The 22,622-nt window shown below is 30.9% G+C and overlaps 1 protein-coding gene across 2 annotated transcripts in view; it reads right to left on the bottom strand.

The window, feature by feature from the left end:
• Positions 1 to 4,377: 4,377 nt before the first annotated feature.
• LOC142324747 (retinol dehydrogenase 13-like) overlaps positions 4,378 to 22,622 on the bottom strand; it is a 32,291-nt gene continuing 14,046 nt past the window's right edge. For both annotated transcript variants that reach the window (XM_075365684.1, XM_075365685.1), the window contains exons 5-7: positions 19,950 to 20,118; positions 8,289 to 8,496; positions 4,378 to 4,680 (exon numbers count right to left, since the gene is read on the bottom strand). In XM_075365684.1, the coding sequence (XP_075221799.1) occupies positions 4,581 to 4,680; positions 8,289 to 8,496; positions 19,950 to 20,118 (477 nt within the window). In that variant the 3' untranslated portion in view covers positions 4,378 to 4,580. The remainder of the gene's footprint in view (positions 4,681 to 8,288; positions 8,497 to 19,949; positions 20,119 to 22,622) is intronic.

Raw genomic sequence — 22,622 nt, 5'->3', positions numbered from 1 at the left:
AGCACCATACACAATGAACAACAGACTCGCAATGAAGAAAGTAAAAACATTTGCTTTGTCATAACTGCATGATATCATCTGTGTCCCCACGCACTACGTTCTATGCAGGCTGGCCAGTGATAGAAGGAAGTTACACCCCTCAATACAACATATGATTTAAATTACTAATAAAAATGTGATATTTTAGAAGTAAAAGAAAGAAACAAACAAACTAGTGGGCCTTACAAGTGGCATTTTGGACTGTTAAACAGGTGTAATTTTGCATGAATTATACAAAATATATTTCTGTTTTACCAAAAATGCCCAATTAAATGGCTGCCCTGAATAACCCAGTGGTCCTATTAACCGGAATTCATGTACATATTTATATATATTATGGTATTGGTAGTTAACTCTTTACCAGTTTCTTTTCTACAGAAAATATGCAATAATGAATATGCAATATTCGCAGAATTTCAGTTACACTTATATACAAAATATTGTGAAATTAGCTTTATAATTTTACCTATTCACCAAATATTTACATAATTATGCACCTATACACTGATATAATATGGAATTTTGTGATATAATAAGAAATATAGTGCTCACAATCCAGCTACAGAGAATACCGTAAATAACTCGCCATTGCAACATATCAAATACATATGAAAATCCCATACTTTACACTTAAAACTAACAACAAGCATTATCTATCATTGTAAAATACTACTAAAAAAAACCTCTTACAATGACGAAATATTATGACAGAGAACAAATTAAAACTACAAAAAGTTGATACTGGAATATTCTGACAATTGTACACATCGGCTATGTCGGAATATTCTGTCAAAGACTGGTAAAGGGTTAAGTGTAGTGCAATTTTGACAATTTTTGAAAATTAAATATGTGGTAATGGTGACAGATACTGCAGTTTTATTGTCAAAAATTCAGAAATTTACCACTGAAGAAAAAAGTAGGAAAAATTTAAGTTGAAAAAATATATATATGTATATTAACTAATTGCTCAGGTTTTATTGATTCCAATGAAACATTATTCCAACTGGTAAATCAAATTCCTCAATATTCTTAGACAATGCACCAATTGAGTTGTCATTGTGAAACATGCAAGAAAAAAAAAAATTACGACTTGCCTTTGTGATAGAGTGTCTTCTATACTTCATTCCCAAGCATCTGGGTTTGAATTCAGATTAGGTTTGGCATTTTTCTTGTGGTAAAGTTTCATACACCACATTCTCCATGTACACCTTATCATTACTTAGAACAAAAACAAATTAAGTGGTTACAGCAACATTTATCATGTTCCTTGCCACCTGCAATGATTGTGAGGTTATACGAAGGAAAGACTCATCGGGATTATATAAAAACTTTTTTTATGAAAAACACTAATTTAACACACCTGTACATAGCAAAATGAAATAAGTTAGAAATAGCATCCTTGAAAAAATAAATGCCTCATTGCAATTCTGTTTCTAAATGAATATTTTTTTAAAAAGAATTTCTAAATATATTACAAAACATACGTATAGCAAAATGAAATAAATGAAGAGAGCATTCTAATTACCTAGCATTAACTTTACTAACTAATTTCATCTATCAATTATACACGAGCAATGTAAAATGTCATAGTATTATTACAGAGTCAGGGAGGGATTATTTTGGATTGGTTATAACTGTAGGTAGGTGGTGTCAGGTTTCGTGTGGAAAGGGTGTTTTATTGTTTTATCAATTCAACTTTTTATCCAATTTCAGTTGCCATGGACTTTCATCAGAACCATACTTGAGATTTTTAATGATAACATTGTTCTTGTGATTAGTAATGAAGTATATTTTTTCCTGTTTGGTTTTGTAAAAACCTGAGTTTTTGATATTTATTACTAAACAATTTAAGACAACTTCATAAATGTCTCCTTCATTCTGGATGTGATGTGGAGTGGCCAGTTTAATTTGATAATTTTTTTTTGAAGAGAATGGACATGTGTTATCTGTTAATTTTGAATACTACACTGCCATGTTGCGTCTTTGTCTTTTCAGAACTATGCAAAGTTATAATAAATCCTAGATAAATTTGGTTCCAACAATACAGAATTACTGGTCCTATGCTAAGGGCTATAATGGAGATTTTCAGACACATGTTTCATGAGTATCTGATTTTTTTAAATCCTAAACCTTAAAGGAAAAGTTTACATAAACAAACTGTACACAACATGTTAGAATGTATTATAAGATTAAAAAAAAGATGCAAGGTAATTAATTAACAAATGTAATAAAGGGTGCACTTTTCGGGAAATTCAGACAATTCCATGAGATATGGTTCAGTGTACTAAGTGAAACCATACTGACAGTTTGGAAAAATGAGTATATATAAAAAATCATCATTTACATGTCATTTCTAAAACAACTTTACAAGCTTAGTTTTTCTGATCAGTCATAAACGGCATTTATCTCCAAGTTAAAAAAAAAATATATTTATATATTTCTAAAAGTACCAGAAAGATGGGTAGTGGTAGACTGTGCCCAAAGTCTCGTACAAAGAGTTAGAACTCAACACTGATACCATGCATAAGAGGAGATTAGAATTCTTTGGACATACCACGAGGATGCAAGATTCAAGAGTTCTGAAACAGCTAGTACAGTACAATCACGACTCAAAAAACACAAAGACAGGATGCAGATGGATCAGAGAATTAAGAGAGCATCTGAAAAAAATTGGCCTTACACCAGAAGACATCACAGATAAGATAAAATTAAACAAGAAAATCAAGAACAAAAAGATTCGCTTCACACTCACAAGAAAAAACTCACAACATGAACATTTTCAACAATAGAAAGGGCACAAAGATCGTAACGTATGAAGTACTGGGAGGACCGCAAGGCTCAATGAGTCCCATCAGAGACTTGAATAATGGACTAACTAAAGTGATTCTATGCGGTCATAAAAAGATAATAATAATATATATTTCTAACTAAGTGACCACTTACTACGTTAACATTGTTCATTCCTTTTTCAAATCATTACACAAATCATTCCCTCCAATCATTACACAGAATGTTTGAGTTTTAGTTTGATTTATACTTTACTATTTTTTTAATCTTAATTATTGTAAAGAATAAAAGTAAATATCAACAGATAAAAAATTGTGTTATGCATCATTAAAGCTTTTGGATGAGGCATTCAAAATCTATAGTTGTGAAAAAATAGCAGATTAAATTTTTGATTAAGGAAACAACATACACTATTGTTTAAAAATGTTTTTGTTATCTATATTTTTAAAAGCATTAAAAAAAATAAAAAAAATTAGCATTGCTTTCAGAGTAAAAGACTGGTTTGTTTAATTTTTTTCATAAATAGAGTTAAGTGAACGCTTTTCTTCTCTGGAGTGATTTTGTTTAAGTATGTGAACTGGATTCATTCCTCAGATAAATCCTGCACACTCATATTTTCAAATTTATCTTTGTGTAATAGTGTTTATTAGAATAGATTATTAAAAATAAACATTAATATAGAAATGAGCTGCTGCTTTCTAATTCTAATGAAATACAAATTGGGACACAGGAACAGGTTATTTAAACAAAATAAAATTGAAATTCAAACCTATTTTTGTTCTTTACATACATAGCTACCAAGCGGCTAAAATTATGATATTCATCATGCATTTTCTACAAGTCATTTTTATAAGTAAAATTCTGTTGGTGGTGACAATTCATGAATACTCATTTTTTTATTCATGAATGCTAGTTTGCTTTAACTTGTTGGAGCAATGCAATATATGTGGTTCAATCTCTTTACAAATCCTAGTCTTCAGTTTGTTAATGGTATTAGAATGATGAAAGGATATTTAGCTTTTTAAAAACTCTCATAAGAATAAATCACCAGATATTTTGGTGATTTATGCGTTGTACTTTCGTCCTGTTGGTGTCATTGACTTTATAATCAGTTGATTTTCAACATCTGAATCATGTTGTTTTATTCTAAGGTAAGAGTAACTGTGAGAAAGCCCTACAGCTTTCGCCTTCTTTTCTCTCCTTCTGATAACACAAGGCACCATTTAAAATTTGAGCCCAGAAATTAGAGTTTTAATGTTAAAGTTATAAGATTTTTTTTTAAATTTCTGCATCAGTATACTTACAATATCAGAATTACATCAGAGTATGTAAAATAATTATAGAATAATCCACTAATAGCAATAATGAAAATATAAAAAATTAAAATACACTCAATGCAGCTATGTACATTCATGTCAGTGCCTTCTAGTGGTTCAATATTAATTTTTTTTTACCATGGAAAAAAAATCATAAAAATGAATTCATTTAGTGTCAGGTAAAGCTTAACATACATTAATAAGAAAAAAACCAACATTGGACAAACTAATTACCTACTCTTCTTTATCCATCCCTTTTATTGAAGTTGGTTGAAAAATTTATGGCATCAACCAGTTATACAAATAACACAAAAATTTTATTAATTGGAAATTATCTCACTGTTTTTTTTTTTTAAATAATGATAAAATAACAATTAAAACATTTAATGAATAGTGCTTAATCATTTTATTAAAACTACCTATTACTGAAAACTAAAATCATCGGTTTAGTTCTGTCCATTTTTCACTTGTTAACCACAACCAATAAGAAACTTTATTATCCAGAGCAATTTCTGATATTTCTTCTTCTTCTTTATACCTATAAAAAAATAAATACTTTTTAGAGTGATTGATTAATAAGAAATTATCTATTAATGTTTGGAAAAATTAGCAAAATAAGACAAAAAATTTAATCTTTCAGAAGTAAAATATAGTGGCAGCGTATATACATTGTCTACTTATATGCTTTAAAGCCATAACATTACTACAGAAATAAATACCATAATTTAATTCTAAAGGGTTAAACTAAATTGCTTTAATCTCATATCTGAATATTTCACACGCTACCTTTCATTGCAGTGAGTGGGAGAGAGGCAGCCTTAACCGCGAACTGCTACAGTCATATAAGTAATTTAAACTGGTAAATGTTTTACACTGTATTAAAATTAAGTAAATGGTTTGTTCTAAACCATTACTAGACACAATTTAAACAATTCTAAACTATTATAACCATTATTATATAAACTATAACTAGTATAAACATTTTATTATTATTTAAGTGTTAAAATATGTATTAATCAATAATAAACTTCATATACTGATTAAATAGTGAATCTTATTTTCTTATTCACTCACAATGTCTAATATCTAACATTTTTTGGCGTCCTCGATGTGATTTGAAAAATCAAACATAACTGAACAATGTACTTAACGGTATATGGTGTAGCTTAATTAAATGATTTTAAAGTGTCTGAATGAACATGAGTGAAATCCGATTGATCAATCTACAAACATTTTATTAAGTTGTATTCTTAGTGAGCTACACGATTTGTGTGACTAATTTGTGAAAGTGATTATTATACACTATTTTTATTAAACATTTAACTGTTTATTAAACACTTTTACAAAGAAGTACTGAATGACGCAACAAATTAAACATAAGACTGTGCTAACTAACAAACCTGCATCTGGACGAACATTTAAAACTGTATAAACCTATCGATTTCATCTTCCACCTACCGGCTGATCGTCTACCATTCATCTGCAAGGACAACCATGCACCTTTACCTGCACGCAACTCAGTAACCTTAATTCGTCGCAAAAATACTTAAAGATTCATTCGCGAACTCAAAACTGTGTTAATTGTTTAAAACTTTGCAGTGTAAGTCTTCATAATTGCAAATATTGCAACAGTCATCACAATATTCTTCATATACAGAAAATTAATCAAACATCATTGAAACAGCAACCTAAATCAACGCTAGTGAAACCTTCTGTATTGGCCTGTTCTAGTAGCAGTAAAAACATTATTCTAACTACTGCAATTATCTTCATTAAAGATAAAATAAGGGGGTACCATATCCATGTCGTGCACTGCTCAACAGCGATAGTCAATCTAATTTCATTAGCCAATCACTAGTTTCAGCTTTAGGTCTTAAACAATCCAAATCCTGGCATCTATCACCAGAATTGGACACACTGGAATGTCAACAAATGTTTCAGTCAATGCTACAATTAAATCGAGATTAAACGATTACGAAGAAAATATAACAATGCAAGTTTTATGAAAAACTGTTAACGATTAACTGACGTCCTCTGTAAACTGAAACTTAAAACATACCAGACGATATGGAATTAGCTGATGACAAATTCTTTCAATCTAAACAAGTCGATGTGCTGTTTGGTATAAGCATATTCTTTGATATTCTACAAGAAGGTCAAATCAAGCTCGGAAAGAATTTGCCAACTTTATAAAATTCAATTTTTGGCTGGGTCGCAAGTGGCAAGATAGCATCAAACCATGCCGTGCAAAAAATGCGTTTGTCTTTTACTGCCACTTGTACTGCTGTGCATGAATATTTCGAAGTACAATTCGAACCAATTAATCTGTTGAATAGTGGAGTTTCAAACTGCGAAAATGGTTCTCTAACCACCCATCTATTTTGAAAAATATATCAAAGGAGCAAATAGAATCAGGATTCGTCATAGAAGATAATAAGGCAATCAAGACTCTCGGGTTGTATTGGCAACCATCAACAGATACTTTTCGATTTATAGTCAACCTACCCGATCCTCCTAAGGTCGTCACTAAACATGATATTTTATCAGACATAACTCAACTATTTGATCCAATTGGAATTGTCTCACCAATAGTTATTACCGCTAAGCTTCTTATAAAAGAAATCTGGCTCATAAAGGACTTAGATTGGGACCAAAGGATTCCTGATACATTGCATATTAAATGGAACAACTAGAGAGAATCAGGCTTTCGATTTAATAAACATTGAAAGCATCACTTTATGGACTGGTTTTACCATCGTATTGCATTGGTTAAACTCTCCTGCAAGAACTTGGCAAACATATGTTGGGAAATAATTATCAAAAATTCACGAACTGACGAAAATTTGCACATGGAAACAAGTAAGATCTCAGGATAATCCAGCTGACTTTATTTCTCGATCTGCTTCACTTGATATTCTCCTAAGTTGTAATCTTTGGTGAAATGGAACTCTGTGGTTATCTAACAAGCAAGACGATTGGCTTGATTGTAATGATTTGAATTAGCGGAGAGCCAATTCAAACCATTACAATTGAACCAGAACTCGAAGAAAGGCAAATGATAAACGTAGTGGAAATATTGGTGTTAAATACTCAGAATTAATTGACAAATTTTCTAGCTGTACTAAACTACTGCAGATTACAGCTTTATGTCAGCGATTTGTAAAGAACTGTAAAAAATCCTAACAAGTAACAAAAGTTACTGGACATCTAACTTTTGAGATTTGTCTGAGGCTGAAATAACATGGATTAAACAAAAATAGCAAGCCAAACAAAAACAGAGGGAATACGTTGAGTTGGAAACAGCCTAAAAAACGCATTAATTTCTCCTGATCACAAGCATCCTATATTACTTCCTCCAGATCATCAAGTTACTAAGCTGATAGCACTTCAAATGCATTTGAATACTTTACACGCAGGAACTCAAGCCCTCCTGACAGCGGTAAGAACTAAATACTGCCAATTAATGGTAACATTCTGACTCGATCAATCATTAGAAATTGCTTCTGTTGCAGTAGAGTTGCTCTTAAGACCATTCAACATTTAATGGGAGATTTGCCTTCCTGTAGATCTATACCAACAAAGGCTTTTGTGGCATTATTTATTTGTGTGTCTACCAAGGCTATATATCTGGAGTTGGTTCCAAATCTGAGTACTAAGAAGTTTATTAAAGCTCTCAAAAGGATGATAGCATTTATTCTGATAACGGCACCAACTTTGTTGTTGACAATAATTTACTTTGCAAATTTTTTGTTTGTCTTCGAAGATCACATTTTAAACAAATGTTTGTCTTCGAAGATCACATTTACCAGATACATTCTGCAGTGCTAATGGTATAACGTGGCATTTTATTCCTACCACATCTTATAAGTGTCAGTTGAAACAAGTGCAGCATAGAGGTCAATCGGCCATTGAAAGATATTATGAACCAACAATTACATCATTTTGCACACAAAAGAGCACATACACATATATCAGATAAATATAATCAAATTTTATTACTTTAAAAAAAATTATATATAAGAAATGTGTAACTCTGGTATATTTAATATTTTTTAATAACAATAATATAAATGGTTTATTTCTGTGTAATGTGCACATAATGCAATGAATTAATAAGTAATCATTTATTTTATCCTAGTTACTTACTTAAAGCACTTCCCAGATACATTTTCTAGTCCAGGATCAAGAGCAACGTATAAAACAGGTAAAGCGCCTTGACGTGGAGACTTTATAAACGGCCACATGATGGGTTTAACAAATAATAATGACAGAACACTTTTATAGTAACTCATATGACGTACCAAATCTGTGTCTACTACACCAGGATTTACAGCATTCACTGTCACATTTGTACCTACAGAAAAAAACAAAAAAAATAATGATGTCCTAAATAACATTTAAAAAAATATATATATAATTCTTTTCTGTGAATCCAACATAATTTTGACAATTTATCAGATTGAGCAAAATCACTGTTTGACATACATGAGACAAAAAATAACAAAACGTTGAAATTTTATTAGTAATGTTGTCAACCTTCAAAATCAGTACAGATGTTCAATGCATCACACTTACTGTACAATGTAAACTTTGTCTATAATAGGAAGTATAAAAATTTGTTGAGAAAAAGGTAAACACTTTTCAGCTATTTGAAAAATGTCATACCACTGGAAAATAAACATTGGATTAATCTGCCATCAGTGATCAACAAATTTCAATCAGTATTAAAATTAAAGAAAGAAACTGTGAAAACAATAAACACAGCTTTGAACTAACCTATGAGAAAGAAAGCAATTAATCATATTAAATATCAAAATTAAAATAATCTGAGAATAATGTCATGAAATTTATTAGTTGTTCTTTGAAAGAAGATGTTTCTCATTTTATATTAAATCTAATAAATTGAGATCTAAATTGAAACTAAATAAATAAAATTAAAATTAAAATAAAGTATAAGATACAAGGTCTGTCAAGAAAATAACTGAACATTTTTAATTGCGTGCCAACGGAGATATTTAGCTGATGTGTGGTTGGCAGCATTGTGTTCTGCTTAACCTCCTCTGTAACTAGATGTTTTTGGATAGTTAGTATCTTGTTTAGTTTTCATGTTCTGTTATTTGAGTGTAATGATACAAAGAAAAATTTTGCATGAAACTGGGGAAAACTTTCACACGTTTCAACTTTTGAAACAAGCCTACAGAGATAATGCTCTGGGTTGTTTGCAATGTTACAAATGGTTTTCACTATTTAAAAGTGGTCGTCAGTCAACTGAAAATGATCTTTGACCCAGAAGGTCTTTGACTTCAACTGATGACACTCACATTCAGAAAATCATCGAATGACTGTCAGAGAACTTGCAAAAGAGATTAGCATTTCAACTGGATCATGCAATGACATTTTGATTGAAAAACTGAACATGCATCGAGTTGCAGCAAAGTCATTGTTTGATGACCGAGCAACAGAAAGGACACTAAATTAACATTTGTTGGCAACTTCTTGAACAGGGAAATGACATTGAAACATTCATGCAAAGGATGATAACAGGAGACGAAAGATGGGGTTACAGCCACAACATTAAGACAAAATTACATTATCATAATCGATTAGCTAATGATCTCCACACCCCAAGAAAGCACATCAGTCTTGATCCAATGTCAAAGTGATGCTCTCATTTTTTGATTTTAGTGGAATTATACATTTTGAATTCTTGCCTCAATGTGAAACAGTCAATCGTGCATACTTTCAAGATATTTTACAATGATTACATGAAAAAATTTGTAAAAAAAACCAGAGATGTGGCGAGACAACGAATGGTTCAATCACCACGACAATGAGCCTGCACACTCAGCTTTATCAATTCGTCAGTTTTGTGTCAAAAATCAGATGACTGTCCTCCCTCAGCCTCCCTACTCACCAGACCTGGCTCCTTACAATTTTTTTTTATTTCCGAAATTAAAATCAGTGATGAAAGGATGCTATTTTGAGACTATAAAAGACATTAAAGCAAATTCATCACAGACCTTACAGTCAATTTCAAATGAAGCAACCCAGGACTGCTTCAAGAAAGTGGAAACACCGCTGGAAAAAGTGTGTGAGAATAGGGGAAGGGAATACATTGAAAGGGACAAGGACCAATTACCTGATAAACAAAACAAAATTTTTTAATGTTTCTCAAAGTGTAATACTATTTCTTGATTTGCTTTTTGGGTACATTACAGATCTGTAGATATAATTTGTCTATCACCCTTGGTTTTAAATAAATAATGCTTCCAAAAAATTAAGGGAAAATACAGTTAAAATCTGTATAATCTATAATTTTGCATGGCCACACCTGTGTTAGAATAATTTCGTTGTTGTTTTTCTTTTATAAATAGCCTCAGGCACATCCCGAATTAATGCCCAACAGTAATCGGCTAGCATGTTAGTATTCCATTTCCCTTTATATCAGCTTTCCATCAACGAAATGTCTTGGTGGAAATGTTCACTGTGTTCGTTACTTACATCTCTGAGGTTTTCTGGGAAAAAATACAGATGTGAGTGGAGGAAATGTATTTTCAAAGACATATTACATCTCAATTGCCAAGAAAACTTTTGCAAACGTCTTTAAATGAAGCCCATGCTGCACTTTCTACATTATTTAATATTGAGTTAATACATCATCTTTGACTAACTGTCTTATTTGAGGACCAACAATTATTCCTTCTTTAATTTTTCCTTCACTTACATTCTGCCTGATGTACAAAAATCTGGGACTATCCTTCTTCATTGTATTTACAACATTTTTCATTAGTCCTAGCTTGATATGGAGGGGGGGGTAAAAATACTTTTTTGGGTTCAATTAAGGGCTCATGAATTTGGAGTTAAGTTGTCTCATTTCTTCCATTCTTTGGTAACATAATGTTTATCCCTAGCACGACTGACCCATTCGCAAAGAAAACACATGTACTTAGTATAGCCTAATTGCATGTCAAACAAAATAGCTGCAACTTTCAAATCACCCCATATGTTCCAGCTATGTTTTTTACAATTTATTTTTTCAAGAACATCTTTCATTACATTGTATGCCTCTTTCAAATTAATATCATAAGCAATTGGAAACAAAGAATATTTGTTACCGTTGTGTAGTAAAACCACTTTTAATATTCTTGGACGAATCTATGAAAAGGTGCCAGTCCTCAGATTTATGAACTTTACAAGTTCATAAATCATAAGTTTGAGAAAGTTCTTTTTTTAAGCTTCAAAAGCCCAAAATTGTTGTATTTTTTTAAGTAAATTCCAACCTTGTAGTCTTGATCCTAACAGTTCAGCTTGATTTTTTGATAAATTTAACTCCCTAACCAAGTCATTTAATTCACCTTGTGATAAGATGTGGCTTACTGGAAGATAATTCAAAATCATAATCATTGTTATCTACTTCAGTACTGCCTGATTCTTCATCCCTGCTTTTGAAACAAACATTCACAGGTGGCTCAGGAACTGGAATAATTTCACTGTGAAGTACAGGCCTGATTGCAGATTTAAATGAAGGATGTTTTACAGTATGTCTAGATTTTTTAGAAATTCCAGACATATTTGTTAAACAAAAGTAACATTGGTTACATGATCCTTTGGTTCACGCCAAACCATAGGTATACTAAATGGCAAAGCCTTCTGTTTACTTTTCAGCCATCCTCTTAAATATACAGAACAATTAATGCATACTATATGAGGAGCCCATGTCTTATCCTGATCACCAATTTTACATTGGAAGTACAAATGATATGTTTTTTTAATTAAAGGTGTAATGTTTTTTCTATCTGATTTTACGGTAAACTCACCACATACATAACAAAAGGCATCCACATAATTTACACATTTTCGAGGCATTTTGACACTGCACTTTTAACAAGACAGTACTACGACTGAACAAAATTAATTCATTCCCAAATCCAGTGCTTAATACAAACAACACAGCTGTGTTTTCAGCTACATGTTTTGACCTGCACGGACATGATTAATCTTGTCCATGAAGGCTGACTCTTTAGTATTAGATATGATATCATATGCGACTATGATGTGATTTAATTCTTTGTCTAGTATTGTTTATTTATAGCTTACAAATTATGTTAATAAAGTTTAACAATAAAAAATGAACTAACAAAATACAATATAGGAGCTTAAAATGATAACTATACATTGAAAAATGCAAAAAACCCTTTAATTAAAATTTTTCAAAAATGGTGGGTGATAAAAAGATTCTGAGTTCACATTCATTTTCAGAATCAAAAACAGATTAAAATCATGTATCACATGTTAGGAAGCAAAAATTATGATTATCAGTTTTATCTGTAAAATTAATAATAAAGATTAAAAATATAATCTTGGTTATTTTATGAATAGATAACATAAACTGTTAATTGATTTAACCTCTTAATAGATAACCTTAATTGATTTTTAAAGGTATAGCCAGTCCTGAAACTAAACTTAGTGCATTAGCAATGTCATAAGCATTGTTTTTAAGCATACTGAAAATCAGGACTGGAAGAAGTAAATTTACTAAACCTTTTTTTCTAATTAAAATGTTTAAACTAAAATATGAGAAATGGTTGAAATGTGATGCATAGCTGCTGAAATCTCAAACAAAAATTGATAATCAAATAAAACAAATATTGCATAAAAATACATTTTATTTGCTACAAAAACTTACATTTATTTTTCCAGTCATAAATTATAGTTATACACTTCTCCTATTTCTGAAGCAGTTTTCTTATTCTGTCAATGAAGAATGCTGGTTGACCCACAACCTCATTGCATCCTTCAGTTCATCATTCATGGTGAAATGAATACACTTAATATGAGTATATCCATCTCTCTTTAATTATAGAAAAAATTGAAAATCACAGGGCACCAAATCTGATAAAAATGGAGGGTATGGATAGGTTTAAATTTCATTTTCACAAGAGTTTTGGTGATCGTGTGAGATGTGTGTCCCGGTATTATCTCATGTTGCAAGATTATTGGTTCCATGTATTGTCAAACGTGACACATGTTTCCTACAGTATTTTAGAACAAAAGAAGATTCTTCCACCTTCTTCTAGTGCTAACAGAAACTGTTTGGTCAGTGTGTGATTTAACCCACAATACCTGCTTTAACACATTTGATGCGAAAAGTTTTATTGCAGACTACTCACAGTACTTAGATCAACACTGTCATCAACGTAAATGGCTTTTAGACAACAATGAATGTCACCAGAATTCACTTCTGTTGTTAAAAGTTCAATCATTGCATGTTATTCTAAATACACTGACACAGCAACTCGACTTCATAACAACGGCAACTGACAGAAAATGAGAGGGCAAGAGTCGATGAGTTTTGGAATGTTAGGATAAAACTACAAGAAGGCATCACCTGTTGCTTTGTGTGACATTTCTTCTCCTGTTACATTCCAGTACATTATAGTTCAGATGCTCCTCATACATGCAATAAATATACATTAATTTTCATAAGGTAATATACACCTGGCAGGTGGTGAGTAAATGAGGCCAAGGGCTAAGAATCTGAGCTACCACAATTATGAAATTGAAAATTTAATGAAAAATTGTTACGTACAGATTTTTTTTCTGCCTAATAGCAAAGAACTTTAAGCAAAATTTCATAAAAGCTTGTAAATTCATTTAGTCATTACTGCATCAGAAAAAATAGATAAACAAAATGACAAAAGGTCAAGTTAAAACAGGCCCTTTGAATAAATTTGGAATATAAACGTCAATTTATTCAAAAGAACACAACTAATTCTTCTATGCTTTTATCCCAACAGCAGAATAACCAAAATTAAATCTAGCTTGATTTCCTTTCATTATTCCCTTAGTGCAGTCACAATTTACTAATTATTTACATAAAATTCCCACAAAAAGCTTGGTAATAACATCGTAAAAGATATTTCTCTATAATTAGAAACATCTATTGTAATTCCTTTTTTATGCAATGGGAATATTAGTCAATGCATAAATGACTGGACCACCTACAAAAATGTTATTAATATTTTTAATAATGACAGGTGTACGTACTTTTGTACAAAACAGAATTCTAGTGGACTATAGTGGTACACTGGAATCCTACTTTCCACACGTGTTTTGTATTATGGATTTTCTTTATAATTAAATTTACTTCTGCCATCTCAAATTTGCTTACCTAAAATGAAATCTTAGGCCATGTGACACATGGCCTCATTTAAATGAGCAGGCGTATATAATTTCACTGAGTACCCATTTTCTAATTTATTTACCTTTTACAAATGCAATCAACTTCTAAAAATCTTTTGAATCTTTAATTGCATGCTGTTTTTCCTTAATCTTGGTAAAATATATTGTTTTTTTTTTCAAACATAATAACTTGTACTTCGTTATCATTTTTAGCTTGCACTGTATTTTCATTTTTAAATAAATTTAATAAGGTAAATATTTGAGAATTAGCACTGTTTCACTCCTCATCAAACCACACTTTATACTTAACTTTTCTGAATGATTAGTTTCACAAACACTTAATCATAAATTGTTGTAGCTGAATCATAAATAAGCTTATTCAAAAAATTTACCAAGCAATTATTATCACCTGGAATCACCATAATCTTTTTACAGTTCTCTGGTAACTTTTTAAAATATTATAATTAATCTATCCGACATAAATTCAATTAGGCAACAGTGACAATGTATTTTCATACACAATGAAAGTCAAAAACAAATACCTCTCTCTGATTTAGCTACATAAATTCTCCTTTCAAATCATGCAGCTTCTTGCTGTTTAAAATTACAAATTAAATATCTCAATTTAATCTTAATTGCACCTTGCAGAAAGATGTAAATCATGATTAAATCTAATAACAATTATGATAATCGATTGAGAAGTTATTTAATAACTACTAATTTAATGAAATGGATAACTGATTATATTCTTCTCCTAACAAATGAATATTTAACTACAATTTAAGAATTTGGCTCACTGGATATATTTTAAAATAGTTACTTTGAAACAGTTAAGGTGCACTGAATCAAGATTCCATTAATGTGTGAAAATGTGTGCACACATGCATACACACGTTGAATTTTAGAAAAGTTTTATTCTACTCTAGCTATGTCCTTAATCAACTAGAAACTGATTCCAAGAAATACAGATATTTCAGTCAATACAAATTAACTAATTCAAAGCTTTATTAGTTTTTTTATTATTTGACATTTTGTTGAGTTGTAATTCTTGTTTTGTAAAACTTTTATAAATGTTAACTTTTACTAATATTTTGTACATTCTTGGAATTGTAATATTAAAACTGTCCTGCTGGCACATTCCAGTCTGGCAGAACAACAAATAAATAAATTAAATAAATTGTTGACCTTTAGATCTTTCAAAATCCTACTACATGTATATGTAAAGTTATTAAAAGGCATGTCCAATGGTAAATTTTGCAAGGACTTACTCTGCCATTTTGATCTGTATTAATTAGATTATTCTCACTACTCCAGTCAAAAAATTCATTAAGGAGTTGTTATCTATGTAATATGTTTCTTTGGTTCCCTTGTTTAATACACTGGCAATACAAGACCTTTTTTGGTCTTTACCAACTCCCAATTAATAATTTATCATTAAAATTTTTTAAACAAAAACTATAACTGTAATTTGTGTTGCAACCTACCCCCTTTTTTACGTAACCAAAATGGTTCTTCTTCTTAAGGGACAATTCATACATTCTTTGAAATTTTTCCTCTACAGATGTTTCCGATAATAAAAAATTAAAATTCTTTAAAATATTTAAAAATCAAAATACACTTATCCCTTATTCTGTCACAATGCAAACCAAAATCCCTGTCTCCCCAACTTCAATCCTATTTCAGTGATAGTCGCACTTCACTTACTCCTACTTGTGCCCTCCTACCTTATTTAGTATCTACTGAGAAGTCTATATGAATAATGCCAAAAATTAAAAGCACAGCAATATTATTTAAACTGAAGAAAAGATTGAATTTGAGAAGTAGATGAAGAATCAATAAATGAGTAGATATTGGAAAGGTTTCAAAAAATGTTGCAGTTGATTTAAATACCAGAGTTTCTAAAGTCTCATATTGAATAATACCAATAATTATATCTAAACGGTCAAACTGGCTGAACAATAAATAATAAAAAGCACCTTTTCTTTGGTTCATCCAAAGAACTAAAGGTACTTTAAAAGAAAGTATTAAAGACACTCTGTTCAGAATCAATTTTGTAAGACAAAAGCGTTTGTAGAGTATGCAGCACATATTTTATGTAAAACACATTTATTTTCCAAAAGCTTCACTTCTCTGTAGCCTGCAGATAAGTAGTATTCTACTTCTATCAACATTCAAACAATGGTAATTATATAATGAAGCCTTGAAGATAAATAGAAGCAGATGTTAATGATATACATATCAATGAATAAATTACACAGGTCAAAAAAAAAAAAATAATTTGGAAATGATATAAAAATAAGTGAATTAGAATGTATTTTTTAAGCTGAATTTTAAAATGAAATCAGTTTTTCTTTATTAACCTCAGATTTTTAGTTACGACCCTTTAAAATACTGAGAAACTTCTTAATAATATACAAAAATAATAATAATTAAAATTCCTAACTTTATTTTGCAGACATTTATGTTTATCTTAATTTCTTTTACCTTATGCACCTTTTGTGTTCAATGAAGTCTTCTCTTTTTATCATCCAGCAGTAGTCTCTCATCGTAGATTCATCCCATCTACCTTGATAAAGTTGTTCTAGCTGCAATATATCCTGGTGGAACCTTTCTCCTTGTTCATTGCTGACATCACCCAAGTTTGAAGAGAAAAAGGCCAAATGAGAATGTAAAGAATGAATTTTCAATGACATGCTGCAGCCTAAATTTTTGTAGTTCACTAAGAGTTCATTTATAAGCTGATCATGTTTTCAGCTTTTTTGTTTCCAAGAAAACCAGTAACGACATCTTTGAATGACTTCCATGCTACCAGTTCTTTAGGATTCAGTTTGCTGTCAAATTAATTTTCTTATTTGTGGTTCGATGAATATACCCTCTTTTAATTTGGCTTCACTTAATTGTGAAAAAACCTCAGCTAAATATTTAAAGCCATCTCCATCTTTATCTAATGCTTTTACAAAATTCTTCATCAGGCCTAGTTTTATGTGTAGAGCTGGTAAGATAAGATGATCTGCTTCAACAAGGAAAATATTGACAATATTTATTTTATTTTCCTTTCCTTGGGTAAACTATTTTTTTTTTGGCCAGTCTTTATCTTCATAGTGTTTATCTGTAGCCAGACTATCTCACAAACACAAAAACATATATTTTATAAAGCCACTCTGGAGGCCGAGGAGAAATCCTACTGCTTTCAGGTCAGCAATGATTTGCCATCAGTGTTGATCATACTTAATAGCTTTTCAAAATTTTGACATACTTTCATTACTACAGCATGTACTACCGGTATAAATGAAAACCTATTCGAGTTCAAAAATTACTTCCTTTAATTACTTCCTTTTTGTCGAGCCTATAAATAAATGCCAATCATTAGTAACATATTTAAAGTCCTCTAATATCATGGCAGGAACAAATTAAACCATCTCTTCTAAAGTATTTCGGTAAATTTTCGTTTTAATTTCTATATACAGTAATTTTAGTATCCATATTTAATAAATTTCATTCTTTAAGAAGTGAATCTAGGAGTTCTGCATATTGTTTTGACAAATACAAGTCACAAATTGGGTCAATCAGTTTTGCTTGTGTGATGAGGTGATATTCAGTTTTTGATTCTTCTGAAATGTAATATTTACTGAAGTTATGGATTCATCAGTTGGGCCTTCTGGGAAATCAGAAATTTCCTTCCAAGAAGTTGGAGCGATCGGAATCTGTAAATCAACACTCTGAAGTACTGGTCTCATAGTTGAACGGATATTTGGGTATGCGACAATATTTTAATTGTTTGAACTGAAACCAGTAACATTTGTTATGAAAAAATAGCAGTCATCATAATGGTTAGCTAACTCTCACCAAATCATAAGTAAGCCAAAAGGTAAATGCTCTTGTTTTTCTTTTAACCACTGGGTTAGTTTAATGTAGCACTTGATGCAGGCTACATGTGGAGCCCAGGATTTATCTTGGTCTCCCAAGAGACAGTCAAAATAATATTTTTAAGTAGTTTAAAGCGGATTCGATATTGGTTTTCATTAACTCTTCGTGGTGAATTTTCTACAAATGTAACAAAAAGTATATGGAACATTTTTACAAGCCTGATTTTTATTCATTGTGAAATTGAAAATGTTTTTAATGAATGAAAGTAAACTGAAATATTACAGAAATACTTACTAATTACTTACTAAATAATTAAGTTTTAATTTATAAATACTTAATTACTTAAAATACTTCATATTATTGTTTCACCATGGAGTGAAATTATATACCGTGTGAAATGCACGCACACGTGCACAATTCTTGATGTTCAATAAAATAATATCAAAAGTTGTTCTGCCATAAAAATCTTTCACTAAATTTACGGCATCACTTATGAAACAATCTTTATAATATATGTATCATAAAACCACTACCACAGCTAGAGAACACAACAAATAAAACCAAGAGCTGAACTCATACTGAAGAAAATTTCATTACTTTGAATTACTCATAATTTTACCCACTGACATGTCTATACATGTCTGGCTTGACATCAAATTACACCATTCGAATGTTATGTATCAAATATAGGTCTACAACATGCATTACGATATAAATCAGATGTGAGTAAGCAAACATACAGATGAACTAACTTATTTATATTGTTTGCTCCATGAATGATGGCTCAAATAAATTTATGGGGTTATAACTTAAGAACATTACGTGGGTTGTTTTGGAATAAATATTCATATTCAGCAAATAAAATACTACATAGAACAGTTACTCCCTTTTTATGTTGTTTTATGTTGACCAGTGTATTTATTTTAACTTAATTTAAAAAAGTAGCAAGTGATTTACATTTCAATATTTGAAGGTTTTTTTTTGGTTACTCCATGTAGGGGCTGGAAATGCTTTAATATGAACAAAGCCTCATGGGAAACTCAGGAAGAATTACTCACTCCTGCACTTCTGTCATCTTTGTTCGGGTGTTCTTAACCAACATTGTAGACACCACAAGCTACACTAATTCAGTCTGCTGCAACATCCCAATGATGTTCTCTGGGGCAAGCACGACAAATTCTCTTCCACATGCTTCCCTATGCTACAGGAACTAATCACACGTGAACACATGTGTTATGTGATATTCTCCTCCTCTCAATAATTACATTTTGCAGAAGTCTCAGAGCCTGCATGCAAGATATGCCTTAAAACACCCTTGTGACCGGTAAAGGATCAGACTGTAGGTCCAACTGGGCATTGGAGTTAAGAATCTATTATTTATATACAATTGACAATTTAACAAAAAATTTCACAACATTTAAAACGCAATATTGTAATGTGATTTACTTTAAACACACAAAACAGGATGGCTAGGAAAGAAGGAGGAAGCAGTCCAATCAATCAAAACTAAAATTTTTTAACCAATTATGGATGAACATACCCTCAATTTGGGATCTGGCTGAATAGCCAATTGTTCAACTGGATACTTCAGTACATAATTCTGGAGGATGGACCATGGGTTTCTTTAAGGAAACCCATGGTTATTAAGTTGGTTATTTGTTGGATGGTTATTATGTATCTGGAAAAAAAGACAATTTGTTGCAAATACTTTAACTGATCAATATAAAATTCAATATAATGATATAAATCATTACTTACCTTTTAATCTTTTGTCAAGTTCTTTAACAAACATCATGTTAGCAAGTTTGCTTTGTCTATAAGCTACTTCTGGTATATATGATTTATCCAGGTTAAGGTCTTCTTTATGAATTTCTCCTTTTCTATAGGCAATATCAGAAAGCACAACAATCCTACTTGGTGCAGATTCCTACAAATAAAACAGAACAATGTTAAATTAAAAGTCCTTACCCAGACACTTCATGCACTATGAAATACTTACGGGAATTTTTACTTTCTACAGAAATAAAAACCTTACTTTTTGTGACCACTATAATATGACAATGAAATCAACACAGAAATTTTGAAACACTTTCTGAAAGACATTTTTAATGCTTTAATCCTTTATTCTTTTCATTTTTTAAAATTTAAAAATTCATTTACAAAGGAGAATAGTGAAAATAAAATTCTAAGATTTTATCCATTAAATTTATGTGATGCTTTTACAAAAAAAAACAAAAAAAAAACATTGTATCAAAATAACAAATTTCCAGGTTTACCCATTACTGATAAGTAATGGTTGTTGTTTTCTTCTCTTCTGATGTTTTTTCATCCTCACTATTTCAGTTATACAAAAGAAAAAAAATTCTTCAATTAAGTTAAATATTTAAAAATTATTATGCATTCTTCCGTATTTACTTCACATACTGTCAATTTTTTTTACTAATTGTGTACAAAGCTAAGGAGCAATATATTTGAAACAAAATTGATGATGCATCTTCTAGGCATGACCGTGGATCTAACATAAAATTTGTAAATTTTCTAAAATATTCTTAAGTGCACTATCTTATACAGAAAATTTCACTAATGGGTGAAAACCTTTCCTCATTCAGTTTTTATGTATGCCATACTTCCCAAGGCATACATAGACAAGCCTATGCTATGCTTGTGGATCCCATAAGTTTTCTTATGGGATTTACTTATTTAAGTAAAAAAGGCATTTGTAAGTTATTAAATTAAATATTTAATTTCCAAACTCTCTAATACCTCTTAAATTGTAGAGTAAATGCTGGAAGTGGTCACTATCTTCATGAATATGTGCACCACCCTTTTCACTGTATTTCTTTGCAACTGTTTTCAGAATTGTGGGTTGATATTTAAAACAGCTAGTTTGATATTGACATTCAGTTGTTCAATTGTTTGTAGTTTGTTGGTGTAGGCTTTTTCTTTGAGGTAACCCCACCCCAAGATTGGCGCAGCCTAATCTGGAGATCTTTGTGGTCAGAAGCCATAACCACTAACACGGTCACTAAAGAATTCATTAATGAAATCAGAAGTTGAATAATTGTAATGTGATGTCATGTAGGATCCAGCAGTATCGATCTTCCTTAACCAAGAGTGCAATGATTTGCAATAAAATATTCTGATATTGTTCTGCAGTAAAGGTGTACTCTAAGAAAAGAGGACCAATAACTTTTTTTTGGTATTGCACCTATACCCCCAATTTCTGCGGGTGCAATTGTGTTTCACGACATGCATGGGGATTTTCAGCATTCCAAATCCTCCTGTTTTGACTGTTTATGTAGCCGCCGTCCATATGAAACCAAGCCTCATCTGTGAAAGAAATTGAGTTCATAACATGAATATCCTCATGTACAAATTGATTAAACCAATGACAATATTCTAGCCGTTTTTCTTTGTGGATCAAGAAGTTGATGAACTGTTTGAATTTGATATGGTCATTAAGTTTAATTCTTTATTGCCTGATGAACGGTTGATTTTGGCAAATTAATTTCAACTGACAAGTGACTAATCGATTTTCTTTTTGTGAGGCAATTAACTAGTTTTTGATTTCAGTGACTGTGTCTGTATTCAACATCGTCATTCATTTTTTGTGTTCCTCATTATTAACAAAACCTGTAATTTACCTACTAACTACAAAACATGTCTTGTTAGGTGCTGATTTATCACAGTAATTACCGAAAAAAGATTCTTGCACTGCAACCACTATTTGCATGCTAAAGTATAACTCAAGATAAATACACGTTCATCTTATGAAAAATATTCACCATATTCTCTCTAACGATACATTGAGCATTATGATTGCTTTGTTATGGCTATCAGTAGTAGTCTACTGCGTCGGTGTGATGTTCACTTGTTGGACGAGTCCATTTCAGTAAAATGTAGGTGAGTTAGGCAGTCAATTCAAATATTATACAAGGGTATAATAATTAAATAAAGAAAATGCTTAATACAGGCAATTGACACTTTTGTAAGCATTAGTTGGCAACCTTATGAAGAATGTTACTCAGCTGTTTGATTAATATTTATGTAAACATAACTTCTTAAGTCTTAGTTAAGATAGCATGTCCACTCGAAGAAAGTATTTTTGAAGAACAGCATTCTGTGATCCAATTTTTACTTTCGGAAAGCGTACACATCTACAAAAGCCCAGGATTTTAAAAAATTACTCGTAAAGGAAAGCCAGCTTGTTATTCTAGTCAAAAAATGCCTTGATGGATTAAAATAGTTTTAAGGCCTGATTTTTCAATGAATTTGTGATATGAGCTAAATATCTCTAAATAAAAGAAAAACTATCTCAGAAGGCATTCCTTATAAATGATAATGGTCTATTACAACCAGACGAGGAAGTGATGAGCAAAGATGATATTAAAGTAATATTTCTGCCACCAAATATCACTAGTCTTATTTAGT

This window comes from Lycorma delicatula, chromosome 5 (genome assembly GCF_047948215.1).
Source record: "Lycorma delicatula isolate Av1 chromosome 5, ASM4794821v1, whole genome shotgun sequence".
NCBI lineage: Eukaryota > Metazoa > Arthropoda > Insecta > Hemiptera > Fulgoridae > Lycorma > Lycorma delicatula.
Note: the sequence above shows the minus strand (reverse complement) of the source record. Positions and strands in the feature narration are given on the sequence as shown.